Source organism: Spea bombifrons, chromosome 3 (assembly GCF_027358695.1).
Source record: "Spea bombifrons isolate aSpeBom1 chromosome 3, aSpeBom1.2.pri, whole genome shotgun sequence".
NCBI lineage: Eukaryota > Metazoa > Chordata > Amphibia > Anura > Pelobatidae > Spea > Spea bombifrons.
In genome coordinates this window covers 115,850,161-115,872,260 of record NC_071089.1, presented here as the reverse complement: position 1 = coordinate 115,872,260, position 22,100 = coordinate 115,850,161, and the positions used below count along the sequence as shown (strand labels likewise).

General features: G+C 36.1%; 1 protein-coding gene across 1 annotated transcript; it reads left to right on the top strand.

The window, feature by feature from the left end:
• Positions 1-2,760: 2,760 nt before the first annotated feature.
• On the top strand, positions 2,761-21,512 carry TFAP2D (transcription factor AP-2 delta). Its single transcript, XM_053460480.1, has 8 exons — positions 2,761-2,799; positions 3,398-3,895; positions 6,130-6,190; positions 14,891-15,056; positions 15,332-15,450; positions 16,494-16,635; positions 16,839-16,952; positions 20,647-21,512. The coding sequence occupies exons 1-8, from the start codon at positions 2,761-2,763 to the stop codon at positions 20,858-20,860; spliced, it is 1,353 nt and encodes a 450-aa protein (XP_053316455.1). The 3' UTR covers positions 20,861-21,512.
• Positions 21,513-22,100: the final 588 nt, after the last annotated feature.

Here is a 22,100-nt window from a genome sequence, read left to right as displayed (position 1 = left end):
AGACACACATTGGCAGAAGCTTATCTTAAAGTGTAATAAAAAAAACAAACATAAAATGTATTCACCAGTGCTTACAAGGTGTAAATGATTTGGAGAATATATATTATTATATTTGATTGTGTGTAGGCACCTTGAATTTGGGTTTAATTGGAATGATTTTTACTTTAAAAGTCTATAGTGGAAAAAACACCAGTGTAATTATTGGATGTGTGATGGGTGTGTAGGGTTTGAGAGATATTGTGGTTTACTCAGAAGAGTTGTGTTTGACCTCCTTGATTGACTTCACTATACATGATGAAGAGCCAACTACAGTTAGCTTCTGCATAGGATGAGCTTGGCTGGCCCTGTATAATGTATAGCTAAACCAGTAGTTTGAGTTCTTCAATTTTTCCTTACACGTTAGATTATGCATTATACAGGGCCACCACAGCACTTCTTGCAAGAGTGTTGGTCCTTCATAATGAATAGTGGAGTGAGGAACATGAATCCACAACCCTCCTGCCAACTCTCCCTTTAGTGAATAGATCCCAGAGTGTGTGTCCATTCCAGACTTAATATATACTCAAATACTCAATTAACCAGCTGCTGGAGGGGACTTCAAGCTGTACAATAGGCATTTCTTATCACTGTAGATGCATCCTTGCTGTAGCTTTCCTTATAGAGAACACACCTGTTACTTTGTTACAATGAACTCTGGGGTTGTATATAATATTTTGTGTATGCACCTTCCCAAAGAAGAATATGTATGTTTATCTATCTATCTATCTATCTATCTATCTATCTATCTATCTATCTATCTATCTATCTATCTATCTATCTATCTATCTATCTATCTATCTATCTATATATATATATATATATATATATACAGTATATAGTACATATAGAAGATATATACATATATATACACACACACACATATATATACGGTATATATCATTCTATTGGCTTGGATAAAATATAAGTATATAACATGAATATTAAAAATGATCACCCCTTTACACATAGATATAAACAGGTGTGAATAGCCTGAAACTGTATGTGTTGTCCTGTTTGCAGAAGAAGAAGAATTCCGGGGTGTTTCCCCCACCAGCCTCTATTAAGCCCACAGACATTTCTGCATTCCCATTCTAGACCTCCTCACATTTTCTGCCTTCCCATAAATGCATCTTCCCCCTGCAACTTTAGTCACCCGGTACTTCGTCCCACCAGGCGTGACGTCATACCTCAAACCATTCCCCACCTCTAGTGCTTTTTTGATTTGATGAGGTAAAGTGCTCCACATCAGCTTGATGAGTGTGTTAATAGGATGTTCACAGGGCTGGCTGTTGACCCCCTTTTGCATCTCTCCATTTCAGAGCTGCATTTCTCCATTTCAGAAAGTGCTTCACATCCAGGCGTGTGACTTTGTCCATTAGCTTCCAAAGCAAGGGCTTGAATGACAGCTTTTTAAACAGAGCATAACAAACCCTCCCAAATCCTAACCTTTTTTTTTCCTGAATAGAAAGAGACTTGTCTTTGTTTGCCTCCGGCTGGTTATTAAGACACCTTCCTCCACTTGAAAGCAGTGCCATATTAAAACCCAATTAAATACAACTCCACCTCTTTAGTATTACTACCAAAAATGTATCCGCTAATATGCAATTCACCCCACCCATTTTTTTTTATTTAAACAAATTTTTTGAATTTTCATTTATTTTTTTTTTATTTTTTTTTTATTTTTTTTTACATTTTTCTTACCTTTTTTGTAATCACACTTCAGACGGATTATCACCTCTCCCTTCACAAACACTTCGTCCTTCTCCCTTCCTAGGCGTGTTTTCACGTTCTTTCACCTATTTCCCAGTGATTTTAAACACGCGTGACACTTGTAATAGTTTTGTATCCTTAAATCACGACGTAAGCAAATTTGCGGACAATAAAGCGGTCTTATCATTTTTTTTTAAATATTTTTTTTTAAATATTTTTTTTAAAATATTTTTTTTTAATTTTTTTTAAATTTTTTTTTCTACTAAAATGCTTAAGGGATGACATATTTTTTACTGCTTAAAAATAGATTTTTTTTCAAATTTCTATTTATAGAAAAAATACATATAACTGCAGAAAAAAAATATATTTAGTAAGTAAGGAATTTTACAAATATTTAAATATTTCGGTAAAACAGAGCAATAAATATTTATAAACTATTTGTTTAGTACTAATTTTTAATTATATATATGTGTGTATATATAGGGATCTGTCTGTCTAGAAGTGAAGGTTTATTTTTAATAGAATGTTAAATCCATGAATTTTATTGTGTGAATTGGCAGCAGAATAGAGGATTCTCAAGTAAAGACAAGTAATAGGAGATTAGAAAAAAATGGATAAAAATGTGCAAAGATTCCACAGTTCCTTATTAGGGGAAGATACAATATTTATTCCTTGTCTCCTGGGATGATTCTCTTCCATCTATTGTCCTCCCATTCTTCTGTGCTGATGCTTAATTTTCAAAACTTCAATATTACCAAGGGACCTACGACATCAGCTAAAGAATTACCCAGCAAGTACAAAATCCGATCCAGGGAGCTGGTTTTAAGCAGAGGGGAAAAATTTTTCCTACAGGTTTTTAAGGAGAGGTTTATCTGTGCAAGACCCATACAAGCATTACTTTTTTTTGGGGAGGAAATTCGAGAAATTCGTTATCTAGAGGCTGATCATCTCATTGATCCAGAGAAGAAACCGGTTTATTTTTGCTTAAAAAAAAAAAAAAATAAAGCAAAAATGTCAACTTCGTTCCCAGGACTGGTCCACGATTCAGAGGTAATTTTTTATTTATTTTTTAAATTATGTAGATAATTATACATTTTTTTTTTTAAATGTAGAGATATATTTTGTTTAATTGCCGCGACCGTTACAGTGACTTCATATCTGCTTTCCCGAAACTTACAGAAGAGAAAGAAGGGATATTCGTTATGACATCTGTCGCCTGGATTGATACTCATAACAGTTGTTATAACGAAAAAAAAAGGGGGCAAAACAATAATCCCTCTATAAAGCGAATTAATTCTGTAGTCAGCTCATCATTAAAGAGAACGGATGGGGGTGTGTGTTTTGGGGAATATTATAGGATTTTGTGCTGGGGTTTAATAGCAGTAAAAATTGGTGATTTTTAATACATTGATATTTATATTATCTCTTTATGAGCTGTATTTCACCCTCAATATTTTGCTTCTACATTTTGGCGGATGGGTAAGTAACTAAAGATGCTGAAATCCTTTCCAAGCTTTGGGTTTTTCTACTTTTCCATATGAGGCTTGGCATCTTAAGGAACCCTAATACAATGTCTTGGTGTCCTTATATGCTATTTTCAATGACAAAACTGTTTTTTTCTCCTTTTTTCTCCCTTCCTTCCTTCCAGATACGTCATGATGGATCAAACAGTTATCGTTTGATGCAACTTGGGTGTCTAGAATCTGTGGCCAACTCAACTGTCGCCTACTCCTCCACATCTCCTCTGGCTTATTCAACTACTGGTACTGAATTTGCTTCTCCTTATTTTAGTGCAAATCACCAGTACACCCCATTACACCACCAGTCTTTCCACTATGAGTTTCAGCACAGTCACCCAGCTGTGAATCCAGATGCCTACTCCCTGAACTCACTCCATCATTCCCAACAATATTACCAACAGATCCATCATGGAGAACCAAGCGATTTTATTAACCTGCACAATGCCAGGGCACTCAAATCTTCATGTCTGGATGACCAGAGGAGGGAATTCGGATGCCTAGATGCCTATAGGCGCCATGACCTATCCCTTATGAGCCATGGATCACAATATGGCATGCACCCAGATCAAAGACTCCTACCTGGATCAAGTTTAGGTCTAGCAGCCTCTGGAGGTGATGAATTTCAGGTAAATTCCGGTTTATTTGCTAATATTCATCTAGAGGATGAATTTAAAAATATAGAGAAAAGATCTTCCTCTCCCTTGTACAATCAATCTAGAACCCTTCAGACTCCTGGGTGTGGCAGGATCCAGAATATAGCATCCTTGTAACAATGTTTCGTTAAATACTAGCTTTGTTTGATGTGCTGTAAAAAAAACATCCCTGTAAATTTTAAACAAGCTATCAAAATAATCCAATTTGAAACTTTGTAACATTAATCTTGTGAACCTTTTAAACTCACGAAAAAATGTATGGAAATATATAAACGATCCAAAAATATATATTATGAATTATTCCAACATAAAGATGTAGCAAATAATAATAATAATAATAATCATAATAATAATAATGATAATAATAATAGTAGCAATAAACATATATATATTTATAATTTTACCTGTAATTCGTTAAACACATCGCAAACGTAAAATTAAAATTATAGATCTATCCATCTATCTATCTTTATATACTATATATATATATTTATATTATTTTTCGTATTTGTACATTGAATATAGTTAGATTTTGGATTACTACTTTTGGATTAGTTGATTAGTGAAAAATAAATTTTAGATTGATGTTCATCTGTTAGTAAAATATGTTTTTATTAAAATAACGTTTGTAGTAGTAGTAATAATAATAATATCAATAATAATAATATCAATAATAATAGTAATAACAATAATAGCATACTATTATAATGTTATGCGACATTATTTAAAAATAATGTTTTTATTTGAATAAAATACCAAACTATTTTAGATTGTAATTTTATTAGAAAATAATGTTTTTATTTAAATAAAATATAAAAATATATGAACGCGTTAAGCCCTGTGTTAATGTAGGGTCATCAAACGTGACTTTCCCATTTTAAAGGAGTAAATCACTTTACTCGGTTAGTGTCTATCAGGAATAGTTCTTAGTCACAGTGTTTAAACGAAATAATAATATGTCAAAATGCTCCTTTTTAACCCCCCTTCCTTTTCTTACCCCCTTTTCTCTAACCACGTCTGCCACTGATTTTTTTCCCTATATCTGTACAAATTTTGCTGCTATTGCCTGGTACTGAGCTTGGCATTTTTTAAAAGAAGGGATTAGGGCATTTGCAAGAGGTAGACAAAGGCTAATTCCCAGGCAAAAGGGCACCGTAGTTTATCCAATTTTCTACTTAAAGTCATTCAACCAGCCCCTTATGCATTGTCATCTGACTAAACAGCGTGTTCCACTTTATAAAAATAGCTTGTAAAAAATACTAACTAATCCATGCATTGAAAACTACCAGCTGTTACAGGCAGCACAATATTCAAGAAAAAAAAAAAATTATTGCCGGCTTTAGAATTTTTCACTCTCTGAAGCCCAAATATTTTATAATATTTTTTTTAACCTTTTTTTCATTTTTATCTATATATTTTCATAATATTGTAATTTTTGGGGATTTTTTTGAAATTTAATATATTTTTTTTTTTTTTAGCCTCTACATTGTAAATGGTACGAATTAAAATGTGCATAGAATTTTAAGTGATCCCCCCAATAGTTTACTGGGTACTTAAGTCAGTTGAACAGATGCAAACAGTCTAGAGGCTCCAAGATGCATCTTTGAGTCCCCTAAAAAGATTTGTCATGCATAACAATGAAACCTGTCACACCTTTTCCAATCACCGGTTTAATTTATACAGTCCTTCAAGGAGTTTTTTATATCGATTTCATAATCACTTTAAAGCAGAACACCAAAGTATGTTTTCTGAGGAGAGCTTACAATTCAGAAAAAAAGAAAAAAAATCTGGAAATAAAAAAAAAGTGTTAACTGTAAAAGCTTTGCTGGAATAAAAAGTAGGGGGACAGGACCTGACTTCTATTATAGGACCATTTGCTCAGCTGCTGTTCTTTTAAAGATCTTTAAATCCTGTTAAAGATGAGAGATTCAGGACTGTAGAAATCAAGTGGATCTAATGTATATTTCACTTTTTTTCCTTGGTATTATTTTGTGTTTAAATTAAAATATTTTATTTTTATTTTATATTAAATATTTTCTTTCATATTTTATAAAATGTAAAAAAATCTTAAATATTAAAATTAAAGTATGGTTATTTATGTCCCCATTTTTGCAGTGCGCAGAGTTTTAAAATTTGTTTTAAATGGGCATTTCATAAATGGTACATAAAAATATATTTATATTCATTTTTGGCATTTATTTTAAAAGGGATCAGTGGAGGCCCAGTGTGGATTAGTACTGAACAGTCAAGGTGGTGTTATAAGAAGAGGTAGGACTATTTTTATATTTATTGTTCTTTTTTTTAAGAGAAAAATATTGCTTTTCTGAAGGTGATGCTTCTCCCCGTGTTAATCATCGCAGAGTTTGGTATAAATAAAAAGGCCTCGGTGAAAATCATTGAATTTTTCGCTACATGATTATTGCAAAAATATTTCTAGGATTTTTTAAAAAAATGTTATTTAAAATTACTATTATTTTTTATATATATTATATTTGTTGTACTTTTCTTTACCTGATAATCCTCCATTCTGCTGCTACTTAACACAATAAAATTCATGCAATTAACATTTTGAACCTGAATATCTATCAGATAGATCTATATATAAGGTGTATATATATATATATATATATATATATATATATATTTAAATAGGTCTAACTAAAATTGCTAAGCATCTCACCTGTCAGGTGCCCCTCTCCCTTTCCCAGCCTATTTCTTTATAAATGCCCAAATACACATTGTATTCAATATTATGGATGGTCTACAGGTAAAACTGTAAAAAAAATCATGAATCACAGATTTTAATTTACTGTATAGACCTTTATATTCCGATACATTAAATGACAACCATATATTGTTACAATGTAGCAGTATATGGTAAGCTATATATTGTATCAATAAAGTAAGTAAAGTATCAAGTAAGGTAAGCTGAACCTCCATCTATACTTAGAACAATACTATCGATTACTAGCAAGACATTAGCGCTGTATACCGCAAATATCACACACTGACTGCTATATGTATATATATATATATATATATATATATATATATATATTTAGATATATCTATATATCTATATATAGAGAGATATATATTTATATAGATATATCTATATATATAGATATAGATATCTATAGATATATCTATATCTATATCTATCTATATATATCTATATCTATATATCTATAGATATCTATATAGATATATATATATATCATACAAATAGTTCTATAGGCACACCCTATTAAGATAATGGCGTGCTAGTGAAATGCTGTGCACAATGTATAGGCAGCTGGTACTAGGAAGGGGTGGCTGCTGGTGCTGAATGGACAGCTCCCAACACTCCCAGCTTATAACGGAGATCCGGCCTATGTGCATGCAGCCATATTAATGTGTATTATTTATCGGTTTTCATAGCGCCGACATATTCCGCGGCGCTGTACAAAGGGGTTAAGAGGACATAGCAAGCGCCTTGTCACATACACTTTAGAATGAAAGAAACAAAAGGCCCTGCTTAAAGCTACATGTGTTTAATACAGCAGGTAACATGGATGGAAAGAGTTAATGGTTGCTGATACATTATTTGTATGGTTTTGCTCTGGTGAGTAAATAATTAGTCGGCGACAGATATCCCGGCTGTGGGTTCTATTAGCGCCGATGCGATGTATCCGCTCAGCGCAGCGCAGGCTAAGCTCGGGCAGCTCGGAGGTTCTCGCTTCTATCTCCTGTATTCATTACAGTTCGTTTTTCCTTTTTCTCATCTTTTATTGTCTTTGTGTTATTTTCACTGAATCTTAGAAGCCGGTTTAACCCCAGTAGCCCCAATAGGATGCAGTTTCATGATTTATTTCAGGAAATTAATTTATTATATTAATATTTTTATAGATATATGCATGGATAATGAATTAACGGTCAAAAACCCAAAAACATTACTGAATCACCCAAAAAACCATAGTAAAATTATGATTTTTTATGCGGTATCTATCTGTCTATCTGTCTATATATATACATGTTTATATATGTTATAAACATGTTTAAATATATATATATATATATATACAGAGTGTGCAAGACACTATTTTTCATACCATAAAGCATATTATATTAGATTATGATTTAAAAAAAATATATATAAATCCAATACAAGTAGAAAAATCATATTTAACCCTTTTGAATCCAAAGCTGAAACCACTGCTATATATTCTATTAATCAGACTATTCCTGATCAATAAATCGCCTATCTGTATCACAATAATAGATGGGATCATACTCAGAATTTCTTTGCTAGACATGGGCTAATAATAAGAGGTCAATGAACAGAAGGCCTTCTAATCAGTTTTGATATATTATTATTATGTATTTTTTTTTGATATTTTTGAATATTTTCTATGAAACTGAGGCAAAAAAAAAAAAATATCTTTATTCTCTCAGTCCTAGTACAGATTTATTCAAGATTTCTTCCCCTGCAGCTCCACCTTTCCAGCAATCACCAGCAATAATCTTTATTTTACCTAGTCTTGAGTATCGATAGCTCTTCCAGCCTGGGGCTAGCACTTTGATATGATAATATTTCAGAATACCCAAACTCTGCAGAGATCGAATTAAGGCCGTTCGTACGGAGTCTTCGCCTTTAGTTGAATATTCAGATATCCAATTTCAAAAGAAATTACAGAAGAAACGAATCTGGTATTTACAGGAGCCGGTGCTTTTTAATCATTAAAAAATAAAAAAAATCCAAAAAAAAAAAAAAATTAATGCTAAAAAAAGATCAGTTTTTTAAAAAAAAAAAGAATTGTTAGATTCTCTATAATTGTATCGTCAAGTCGTATAATATATTATAACATGGACTTGGTTGATCTTGCTAAATCTTCTAAATATTTGGGTTAAAAGACAACAAGGTGGCACCTGACCTGTGTCATTTTATGAACATTCTAGATAGGAACCTCTAGAAAAGCTAATGTTCCTCTTTATGATCATCTATCCGGAAGGCCTCAGGCGAATTTTCTTTTTCTTTTTTTTTTTAACCCCTTAATGACCAACCCCGTACATGTACGGGCTCAAAATGCATTGTTTTCAATGGGTTTAGGGACCGCCCATTGTCCTTAAGGGGTTAAAGCTTAAATAGTGTTATAGCCTCTAGGCCATGAGCAGAGTACTGGTAGATAGGCAAGCTCTTCCCGATTGCCCCTGGCAACATAAGATACAAATTACTTTGAATCAAAAACATTTTTGGGGAATTAATATGATCTGAACTCTTTTTTCCTTTTAAGAGATCTTGAGATTGTCAAATTGCTTAGGGGTGACTGACATCCGAATAGAGAGGCATTTAATGCTACCTACCAACATTGTCAGATCCGATTACAGATCTCGGGTCAGACCTCATCTCGAGTATTGTGTAGAGTTCTGGAGACCCCCGTCTTGCGGGTTAAAAATGATCGGGAACGACTAAGGGATCGCAGGCTTTGGAGGAGAGAAGAGAGAAGGGATGGGATAGAAACATTTAAATACTTAAAGGGGTTAAACAAAGTACAGGAGGGGAGTTTATTTCAAAGGAGGAGAAATGTTAGAAAAAGAGGCCAGAATCTAAAACTAGAGGATCAGAGGCTGAGATGTAATGTAAGGACTTTATTAAGAAGGTGGTAGACAAATGGAGCAGCTTCCCAGCAGATGTGGTAGAGGTTTATACAGTGAAAGAAGTTAAACAGGCATGGGATAGGCATACGGCCTAAGAATCCAAATGAGACCAACCACCGATTAAGGTTTGAGTCTTCACATCAGTAAAACAGTGAATTCTATGTGTCTATGACTTCATTAAACCTTCTTTCTTAAAGCTGTGCCAGTGGCCATTCACCACTCCTTAACTCTCAGGCGCCGGGCAAATCGATCATTTCTTTACCCAGAAACCAAAGCATTGTTGTATCCAACCTTTTATACCTTAAATTCCCAGATGTAGGTGTGCATTGCCTTGCACTACATATCTCTCTGGCAATCAAGTGGTTAACTATTCCAGAGCTATCCAGACAAACCCCTGAAGAAATCCCTCGTTTCCTCAATGCTTCTGCTTTGTATTCTGACAGCCTCTCCGTTCGTTGTAATGGCCTCCTTCTCATCCACCACTCCCTGCCATTACGGATCTAGCGGAACAGAACATCCGTCTTCCATCTTTACATGATTGCGATCATAGGATGTGAGCCTCTATCGGACATTTAGCATACTGTTTGCAGGGTCTGTTTTTGGGGGGCTGTCATTGAAATAAATGGAGGACTGCACTAAAGCGAGGTGGTCCGAGAGCTGGTAACTGCGTAGCTGGGGGCAATGGTGCCACCCGTTCTTGGTCCATATGGTGATTTGGGGGAAAGCTCTAGAGAGAGAAGGTTTTTGCATTGGTTTGGGGGTCTGGGGCTCACCGCTAGAAAAGAATAGGCTTTACAAGAGCGTTGGCTTGTGTCTCGGGACTAAATAAACTGATGGCGATTATTCCGAAATATCTTATCAGGTTTATCGCATTCCATACACATTATTATTATTCTATTATACTATATATGGTTTCCATCAGATGCTGGATTGTGCTATTGTGATGTAGCATTGGGAGTTCTTCTGTGTTAAGTCTATTACTAGCAACAATTCTATAAAATACACATTATAATAGATCCGAGAAAGCTCAGTATATGTTAATCTTTGGAACAATATACCTTGTTAATCGTTTTTAACGTTTTCCATTTAAAATGTGGCTGCGGTTTATACTTTGGGGGTCAACGTTCTAAAAAAAGGCCAGTGCTCACACCAATGCTGGTTATGTATTTTAATTATTGATGTATATAGCGTCATCATATTCCGCAGGGTTGTACAATGGGTAAACAGGACAGAATAGGTAGTGCATCATGCAACAATCTGCATTAACAGAAAAAAAAAGAAAAGGAGGGCCTTGCTCAAAGGAGCTTACAATCTACAAGGAGTTGGGGGTACAGTACACAAGAAGGACCAGACACACAACTGCATCTCATATATATATATATATATATATATATATATATATAAACATAAATAAAGATTGTACACATGGATATTTGAAGAATACATCTATACATGTAGTTCTTGGATAACTGAAAATTAAATTATTTCATAGATGAGAAGGTAGTAGATAAGTGGACCAGCCTCCCAGCAGTCGTGGTACATGTTAATACAATAAGGGGATTTAAACATGCATCGCATAGGCATATGGCTATCCTGCATCCATACAAAAGGAGAGCAATTCATTTTTTTTAGTGGTACACATTTGTGATCTTTAGGCCTAGATTTATTACTTGAGATGCTATTTAGTAATAGATTTATTTTTTTGTTATTAGCTTGTAAGTTTTTCTAATAGACTTTTGCAAATGGACCAAAATTGATTCGGATGTATTTTTCGTTTCATGTTTGCTCCATTCGTTTTTGGACAATGAATTTCCTTTCCTGCCCTTAAAAAAAATTGGAGAGCATTTTGCATTCAAAAACAAAGTTAATTGTCACTCACCCTCATTCATGCTCTTTCACACACTCATATTCACATTCTCTTACACTCTCATTCACACGCTCTCACTCTCTCTCTGAATGTCTCCCTAGTTATTCCATCAACTGCACAACTTGCCGCACAGTTCTGCTTCTTGCTCTTGCATGACGAGAGAGTGAATGAAAGTACGTGAATGAGAGTATGGGGAGAGGCTGAATAAGAGTGCGAGAGAGAAAGAACCAACAAAATTCAAATAAAAAATTGGAGCTTTTTGCTTTATTTTCATTTGTTCTGTTGGCTGTCCCTCCTCATTTTTGGAGATTTCTACAAATTACTGAAATGAGCACATTTCATTAAAATTGAAATTTGTACGAATCCAAATGTACAAGTCTAATATCTAATACCCCATACCCAGTCATTAGTGTTTCTTTTCATTCAGAGTTTTTTTTACACTATTATAGAAGGTTGTAATTTATTATAGATATTCAGAGGAAGGACTTGTTTCTAGTGCGGTATCTTAGGGATCAGTATTGGGACTTTAATGTTTTTATATTTCAGAAGGTCTTAATGGTGAGGTATGTCTTTTTGCAGATGATACAATGGAATAAGTAAAATGGGTAGTGATTTGATAAAATTAGAAGAATGGTCATGAGTGTGGCAGCTGCAGTTTAATGTTAATAAATGTAAAGTAACGCTTTTGAGAATTAAAATTCCAAGGTAGAATATAGCATTGGGGGTGCAATAAAGTTTTGGAATAAGTGTCGCGGGGTGCTGGGGTGTATGGTCAGTGGCATAAATAGCAGGAAGAGGGAGGGAGTTCTGATACTTTACAGATCTCTGGTCAGATCTCTGTATTGGGTACAGTTCTAGAGACCCCATCTCCAGAAGGATGTTGACACGTTGGAGAGAGTTCAGAGGAGGGCCACTAAAACGATGAAAGGTTTGCAGGATAAAAGATATCAGGAAGGGCTAAAGGATTATAATATATAAGGCTTGGAGGAAAGAAGAGATAGAGGAGATGTAATAGAAACATTTTAATATCTAAAGGGATTTAACAAAGTAAAGGAGGGAAGTTCATTTGTAAGGAGGGTCAATCTTGGCACAAGAGGTCATGGGGGGTCAGAGGCTTTGATGTAATGCAAGAAAGTTCTATTTTACTGGGAGAGTGGTAGATAAATGGAACAGCCTCCCAGCGGAAGTGGTGGATTCTAACATAGTGAAGGGATTTAAGCAGGCATAGGATAGACAGAAAGCTTTCCTCGCTATGGGAACATATTAAGGACTGATAGGGGTTTGAGTCCTTACATCAGGAAAAAAACTATGCATTGTTATAAATTGAGCTAATTTAACTTCATTTTTTTAAATGTATTTCTTTACAGATTTATTATTAACAATAGAGGGTAATTGGTATATGTCCAAGTCTTCAATAATCTAAGTGGTGTTGGCCTACCGCTTATTGGCAAGCAATGTAAGCGTCAGGACCGTTAAGGCCTTCATTTTTTCCTATAACAAGAAAAATTCCTTGCAACTCATTGCCGTATTACAGTAAATCTGTTATCCCCCCCCCCCCCAAAACATTAATGATATTGCTCTTCGGAGCAAGGAATTGCTCCTGGGTAGCATGCATTTTCAATGTGCCAACCCTAGCATGATAACCTGGGTGTTTTACTTTACTGAGAGGGTGGCGGATAAGTGGAACAGCCTCCCAGCAGAAGTGGTAGGGGTTAATACAGTAAGGGAATTTAACGCATGGCATAGGCATATGGCTCCTGAATCTAAGTCGAGACCAACGACTGATAAAGGTTTGAGTCGTTACAGCAGGAGGAATGGGCAGACTAGACGGGGGCCGGATGGGGCTGGCTTTACCATCACGGTGCCAAAGTAAAACAAATAGCTTGCTCTTTAACACCGTGCATGATTCTCCGAAGCCTCTTCTTCTTGCGGTGGCGCAGGCATATATTAATATATATATATATATATTTTTTAGATGTAATAAATTAATTATTTCCCCACGAATGCAGGAAGCATCGGCTGCAGCAAAGACTTTGCCTTCAGCGATGTGATTCTTGTTGCCAGCGTGATGCTTTTGTGGGCTTGTTCATGATTTATTTCACAGAGCAATTGTCATTCATGTACATTAAAAATACATCGTATACAGTCAACCTCAAAGCAGGAAAAAGAATAAAAAAGAAATAATAGCCCTCACTATTTTAATTTTAATATATTATCAAGACATTCTAGTATCTTAATGCAGCGCATACATAGATGGATATATGTGCATGCGCATGAATAATATACTCCGTATACACATTCATTCATGTTACTTTCTTTCTTACACAATTTAATTTCTTAACATATTTATAACTGTTTTTTTATACACATTATCGGGGCTTTTAGGGCTGTAGAACGCTGAGATACCCTCATACCCAGAAAACGTTTTGAGTTCCTAGAAAAGAGGGGCATCGGGGGGGGATTTGGCTCTCAAAAAGACAATGTCCCTATCTAAGAGGAACGTTTGTAAGGCAGGGGTTATGTAGGCCTGGGATGGGAGAGTATAACATTAAGAATAACATGAATGATTATAATAATAATAATACAAATAATAATAATAATAATAATAAAATACAAATAATAATATGAATAATAATAATAATAATATGAATAATAATAATAAAATTAATAGTAATAATAGTAATAATGATAACATGAAGAATAATAATATTATTATATTATTATATAATAACAATATTTGGGTATATAATTTCTAATGACACAGTTTTGGCTACAGATATTAAGCTGGACTCAATCCTGGAGATCAAACGATCGCAACCGAATAGCAATTAACCGATGCACCGCAATATAAAAAAATTCAATAAATAGAATTTAATATTTTTTTCTCATTTGACATGCTTGAACCAAATTTTTAATAGAAGCTATTCACTTAATTGTGATAAACCTCCAGGATCTGAACTCCGCTATTGTGTCTGGGATTATTTTGTGTGGTCTTTTTTCAAATTATGCTGCTCTATGTTGGTCGGCGTTGACAAAAACTTGGTTTTATCTCATTTTTTTCCAATAAACTCCCTTTATCTGCAGACCTGGAGGCCGCCATTGCTGTCAGTCGTGTGATATTTTGGGTGACCACACTGAGCTGATGCTTTATGGCAATGATAATGAAGTCCTGTTTTTCAAATCAAGTCCTTTCTTCCTTTATATACAATGTATTTCATGAACCATAATGTGATTTATAAGACAATGTATGTTACAATAAGGAAGTGGTGGCACCTGTTCCCCGGCTCCCCCCGTACTGGCGGATAATATCTGCCACCACCTCCGAAAGCTTCCTTAAAGTCTGTTGATTGTAGAAAGTCACCATTCATGATGGATATATTGATTGCATTTTCTTATTCTTTCAGGGGGGGGGAATATGTTCAGGGGTTTGTGGAATTACCGTAAAATGTATGGTTGTTTTGTAGGTGGTACATGCGTGGTGAATCCCACCGACCTGTTCTGCTCTGTTCCTGGCCGTCTGTCTCTCCTAAGCTCCACTTCCAAATACAAGGTGACCATAGCAGAAGTCAAAAGACGTCTCTCTCCTCCTGAATGCCTGAACGCCTCGCTGCTGGGAGGGATATTGAGGAGGTAAAAAAGTTCTAAGAAATCTAGAAATCCTTCTTCTCACCATAGACATTTTTTTTTAATTATTATAACACTGGTAAATAAATTATAATATATATCAGGTCTCAACACATTGTGCTTTAGGTTAAAATACTAATATAGTATTTGATTGGCCTTCTTATGTTATAAGATGTTACTGATGTCATTAACGAGCATCTAAAAACCAGTTCCCCTCTATGATAATCAATACCTCTTCATCTTACATTGAGGTGGGCTCTTCTTCTTTCTTCTGTCCTCAGGGCAAAATCCAAAAATGGGGGCCGCTGTTTGCGAGAGAAGCTGGACAGGCTTGGTTTAAATTTACCTGCCGGGAGGAGAAAAGCTGCCAACGTCACACTTTTGACATCTCTGGTAGAAGGTGGGTCTCCCAACGTTCTCCGACTCGCGATGACGCTAACCGCAACGTTCTTCAACTCTGTCGCGAGTCATTGAAGATGTTCAGAACGTTCAGATCACAAGAGTCTATCCCAGCTCTCTTTGATCATCTTGTAAGAAAAAGAAGTCACTGAGTATGTGTGAGAAACGCAGTACCTGTGCTGGAGTACTTCTTTAGCCTGGATGAAAGTAAAGCTTCGCATACATGGGCATCTTCTCTCTTCCTTTAAATGTTTTGAGGCACTGATCACTTTGAGCGTGATCCTTCTTCTAAAGATCTCCCGAGGCCCTACAAGGATTTTTATTTTAATTCTTTCAGCGAATTTGCTTTAGTTCCTTCAAGCTTCACAAACAACCCAAATTCTTCCAGGCCGAAAAAACATGAATACTTTAATTTTTTATTTTTTTTTTTAATTAATTTTTGCATTGGTTCTTTGCCTAAGACTGTTCACAATTTGAATTCAATTTCTCATATCTACTGCTGTCAAAGCGCCCAAGTGATTTTAGGTTTGCGTTAGCTTAGGAACGAATCAATTTTTTTTTTCAATCAAAATGTTTTATTTTGAACATGTGGTATAATTATTGGTTCCCGGATTCTGGTGACGCTGAAGAATATTTAAAAAATATTTAAAAATTGTGCCTTTTGTAGAAAATATATGGAAAAGAAAACACGTAGTCAAGATTCCATTTCTTATAAGTTTATAATTAATAATTTATATTTTATATTTATCGGTTAGTCGGCGACCATCATATCAGTATCTGCTACTGCTCCCTAGCCACCTCCAATGGCAAATGTCCGATCCCGCCGTCCTTATTGGTATTTCAAATAGATGTAGCCTCGAACCCAATCAGTGAGTTCAGTGACCGCCATGTCTCTTTGGCAAACCCAGACTCCAAAGCCATGGTTTACGTAGCCCTCGATATAAGTCGATTCACAAGTCTAGTAAGTGGTTTCCTTTAAAGCCTTGTGTCTACACAAATGCCTGGTGGACCTGACTTCTGACCAAGATACTTCGTTGTCCATAGGAGAAGCATTGCATTTGGCGAGAGATTTTGGCTACACCTGCGAAACAGAATTTCCCGCGAAGGCAGTGGGAGAGCACTTAGCCAGACATCACATGGAACAAAAAGAACAGACAGCGAGGAAAAAGATGATCCTTGCAACTAAGTAAGTAGAACATGAAACCTAAGCACCACTTCTTAGGTTCTCAGTGGTCATTAGTAGTGATAGGCATTGTTGTTTTTTTTTACCAGCAACATTATCAAATAGTAAAAAAGTTTATTGCGCTTAAAAAAAAAAACAAATACAAATTTTGAATAAAAAAATAGTCCTATAAAATATTGTATTTACTGTATTTTCTTCTTATGCAGGCAAATTTGTAAAGAATTCCAGGACCTGCTTAGCCAAGATCGCTCGCCTTTGGGATCCTCTAGACCCACTCCAATTTTAGACCTCGACATTCAGAGACATTTAACACATTTTAGGTACGTTGATAAAGAACTACGGATTGGTTACAGAGCAAAAAAAAAATTATGAACACGTCTGCTAATGAAATAAAGGAATGTAAGAAATGATTATTTTGTAAATTCACTGCTAGGAATCACTAATAAAAGCCAACAAAGTTCTGTTGACCTCAGTGGAGACTGCTAATGTCATCTGCCATATGGTATTAAATTAGTATTCACATTCTAAGAGCCCTAACTACTAAGAATATTCATCCGAACGTTGGCCCAAACATACCGTAAAAAGCTCTATAATAATAATGGGCCTGGGCAAACCTCTCCCAGCAGGCCCCAACCAGCCCTCCTAACCAGGCTTCCGGTGCCTCCTTGCCCTGTCGTACCTGCTCCAGAGCTTCCTTCCCTTGTGATAAAAGTTTGTGCAGCCACTGGCACCGGTCGACTACATTATAAACTCCGCTTAACGCTCTCTGCGCTGTCTGATACTCTGTGGCTCTGTGATGTGAAGCCATATCCCGGCTCACTGCAGTGCGCAGACCACAAAGGAGAAATAATTAGAAATCATGACCATGAAGCCATGAAGTCCTCTAAGATAAGCCAGAGCCCAAGGCAGCAGCCTCTCTTGCCATGTATTAAAAGTGGCCCAGTTGTGGACAGGGGAGGGCTGCACCTTCTGGCAAACTTCCACTAATGTTAACACACATACACACTCATGCTTACACACACTACCTCTCATATACAGTTACATATTCATATTCACACACACACGTACAAATGAACATCCAAGTTCACACACACTTACACGTACACATCCATGCTCACGCATAAACACATACTGTACACTCTCACTCTAACATACACACAGCTATTCATACACACACACACACATATACTCTCCCCCATAACTTCTCATTCACTTACTCACTTCCACCCTCACCTCCTTACACCACGCGCAGCTGCAGCTTTCTCTCTGGCTGCTTGCACAATGTGCAGCCTTGCTTTTACTGCGAGGACGTGCAGGAGCGCATTAGGTGACCGTGCTGCATTCCTGCTTCCCAGGCAGGTCCAAAATTGTTCAAGTAATCGGCCAGTGAATTTGATATTTTAATCTGTTTAGAAAGATTAATAAGACACTCTGTTACCTATTTCAATATATTAAGTGAGATAACTAAAATATAACATAGATACATAGAAATAAACAGCAGATAAGAACCCACCTAGCCTGCTCGTTTTTCCTGAACAAATTAATGAATCCTTGGTCTTGTCTTAGATTTAGGCGCCATATGCCTATCCCATGCATATTTAACTTCCCTCACTGTATTGACCTCTACCACTTCTGTTGGGAGGCTGTTCCACTTATCTACCACCCTCTTAGTAAAGTAAAATTTCCTTAAACCATCTAAAACACTGACCCTCTCGTTTAAGATTATGGCTTCTAACATTTCTCCTCCTTTGAAAAAAAAGGGGGGGGGCTGATTATAGCTCTTTCAGATTTGGTTTCCATGTTGAAATTTTAATTAGGATATTTAGAATTATTCGTTTTTGAAGACTATTACTGTAAAAACACCATACATAAGGTGAATAGAAAGTAATAATAATCTCTTGCTGTGGGGACCATGTATTAACATATGTTTTTATATAAAAAAAAAATCACCAACCCCAAGACACTTTCCAAGCGGTAATCTTGGCTATTGATTGCTTTAAAAAAGATCATTAAGTGTAACTGAGAAATGTATTCGGCGCTCTCTCCCACGATATATAGGGTGTATGAACCGGATTATTTCAACTTGCGTCAAAAATATTCATTTATAGTGTAGCGAACCTTCCATTTTGGTAAATCATCTGATTACTCAATACTCTAATCGATTCGTGATTATTACATTTCTACTTCTTCAATTAATAAGATAATTAAATATCATTCCTAGACATTAAACATATTGGTTACAATATATATATATATATATATATATATACATCTATATATATATATAAAATTAATCTATATTGAGCATCAAATAAATGTATAGTCTAGAAGGATAATCTAGAAGAAGAGATATATTACACAAGAGCAGTAATGACAACTGTTTCCGCTCAAATAATTTAACCCCCTAAGGACCTGGCTGTTTTTTTTTTATCTTTTGTACCCTTTGTGACCAAGGCTGTTTTAACACTTTTGAGGTGCTCGTGTTTAGCTATAATTTTCTTGGCTGATCGCCTCCTGAACTCTTAAGTCAGGCATCCGCCGCCATCCAGTGTATGGTGGACGTTGAGACCTGGGGAGGTGCTACACGGGGCCTCTGGTGCAGATCTCGGTGTTGCTGAATGCCTTGACATCAAGGCATTACAGCAACACTGTTAATTAATGCCATGACGTGCCAGGGACGTCATTGGTCATTAACTGACTGTTTTTGCACGAGGTGTCTGGTTGTTGAGGGGATAAATGAACATTAGGACCTCAGACTCATACTCTGGGTCACAGGAGCCAGGGCCGGCTTTAGGGGTGTGCGACCTGTGCGACCGCACAGGGCGCCATGGTAGCAGGGGCGCCTACCCGGGACTTAAATTAAAACATCGGGGTTTTTTTGTTTGTTTTTTTAAACTTTATTTAACATCATTCATGTCAGGGGGTGTAGTTTGAAGGGGCAGAGGCGGGTGGTGTAGTTTAGAAGGGGCAGAGGGGGGTGGTGTAGTTTAGAAGGGGCAGAGGGGGGTGGTGTAGTTTGTAGGGGCAGAGGGGGGTTTAGTTTGAAGGGGCAGAGGGGGGTTTAGTTTGAAGGGGCAGAGGGGGGGGTGTAGTTTGAAGGGGCAGAGGGGGGGTGTAGTTTGAAGGGGCAGAGGGGGAGGTGTAGTTTGAAGGGGCAGAGGGGGGGTGTAGTTTGAAGGGGCAGAGGGGGGGTAGTTTAAAGGGGCAGAGGGGAGGGGTAGTTTGAAGGGGCAGAGGGGGGGTAGTGAAGGGGGGGGCGCCAGAGGAGTAGTCCACACAGGGCGCCACAACGCCTAAGGCTGGCTCTGACAGGAGCGGCATTGAGGCATGCTTCATTCCTAACCCACAATCCTTCCTACCACTTACTATGCAATGTCTGACACACCCTGACATCAGTGGACCACCCACTGACATCTGCGGTACTGCTCACTGACGTCCACGGACTGTCCAGCAACATCAACGGACCACCTGTCAATGTCAGTGGGACCGCCCACTTATGTCAGTCAACCTGCCCACCGGCATCCCGAAAAGGGTAGCTGGAGCCTAGATGCTCCCAGGTATGCTCAGAATGCTTTCTGGGTATGAGCGTATCACAGGGTTCTACAGCCCTAAAAGCCACAACAATGTCTATAAAAACACAGAGGGACTTATGTCCCAGTGGAGCTTCTGCCCTAGGTCTAGTAGACCTAGGCCAGAATAAACTTTTGGTTCTGCTGCAACGTAAACTGCCATTTCAGTAGACATTTTTTGATTAAAATCAGAAAATTCTGTGGTTACAAATCCAGCCCAAATAATAGTCTTGCATCAAAAAAAAATTTATGAATAAATTTCATGAAGGCAACATCAAGCAGACCTTATATGACTCATGTTAACATATATAATTCGGAAAAAAAAGAATTATTTAAAAAATGTATTTATATTATATATCGGATATTTAATGTTCCACTTTCTTAAATTTTTAGAATGAAGAAACTAATTGTTTTTGGGTTTTTTTTCCCCTTTTTTCTATTCTAGTTTGATCACCCATGGCTTTGGAACACCAGCAATATGCGCGGCTTTGAGTACGTTCCAAACGGTTCTCAGTGAGATGCTCAACTATTTGGAAAAACACACCGCGAATAAATCCGGGGCAGGATCAGAAGGCAACCAGGGAAATTCAGAAAAGGGTCCCCTTCGGAAAACGTCAGATGTTGTCGTGAAAGATGCCAAAACAGAAAAGACAGATTAACTCCTTCATGCTTACCAGAGATATTTGCTGCCGATATATATTTTTTTTTTTATAGATCATTAAGTTATTTTTTACAAAGGACCAAATCTTACACCTTTGTACAACAATGGAAATTATGTGAAGATATTTTTCATGTTTCCCCCCCCCCCAAAATAACTGAATATTGGTTATTAATTGTAATGCACAACGGATTGTACTTTTTTTTTTTAATTATATATATATAAATATATATACAACTTTAAAAACCTCTTACTGAGAAAATAATTACATTTTAAACGGAATAAAATCACTAAGCGGACATTTTCTTTTTTTAATATTTTTTTTTTGTACTGGAAAATGTATAAAATGTTATTAAAAAAGCACCATATTGAAAATACTTATAGAAAATAAAATTTTATGATTGATTTATGTTGTATTAGGAAAATAAATACTTGGTTTCCTTGTAATCAGGTATTCGCATGTAAAATACCACTGCTGCATCGTACAAAATGTTTTTTTTTGTTTGTAAGATTGTGCTTTGTTTGGTATGCTTTTTTTTTTTTTTTTTTTTTTTATTACTTGGTGAAATATGATTGACACGGGAAATCAGGTTAATTTTTGTCCATATAAATAACTCACTTTTTGTACAATTTTTTGCAGCAGCGAGTTTTTTTAATAAATAGGCCTGGTGAAAAAATGACTAATAGTATTTTCTTAAAAATGAAAAAAAATATATAATAAAAAAAAAGGGTTTTAAATTAATAGTTTACATTAAATAGTTTATTTTTCTATTTAACAGTAAAAAAAAATGATTTGGCTCTCGGTGTTAGTGTGCGTAGGTGAATGATTTCTGTTTTGCCATGAATTTCCTAGTAATAATAAAAAATGAATACACGGTAAATTATTAAATACTCACAAAACATAGAAAATTAAAGATATTCTTTATGAAAGTTCATTAAAGTTACTCTTCACACAATAATCTGATGTATGACTGGGTTGGACCAGCCATTTATCATGGACAAATTGGTGCATGGGTCCTTTACTTAAGAAAAGGAGACTTCTGTCTTACTAAACCCTCTACCCGTGCTGCCTAGCACCGACCAGGAAGTGTAAGCAGGTATCACACTTCCTGCGTATGCTCAGTAGTGATTTGATCAAAACAAGTGGTAGAAGCTGCATCCAATCGCATGTCTGCATGCAAAATATTAGTTTGAAGATGGCACCCACGTGATTGGCTGCTGCTGCTACTCCCATTGTGTTC

Bases quoted from the DNA above. Each gene is read 5' to 3' on its own strand.
- TFAP2D (XM_053460480.1), top strand. From the start codon at position 2,761: ATGTCAACTTCGTTCCCAGGACTGGTCCACGATTCAGAG. The intron at 15,451-16,493 runs GTGGGTCTCCCA...CGTTGTCCATAG, and splicing joins TTTGACATCTCTGGTAGAAG to GAGAAGCATTGCATTTGGCG. The intron at 16,636-16,838 runs GTAAGTAGAACA...CTTCTTATGCAG, and splicing joins AAGATGATCCTTGCAACTAA to GCAAATTTGTAAAGAATTCC.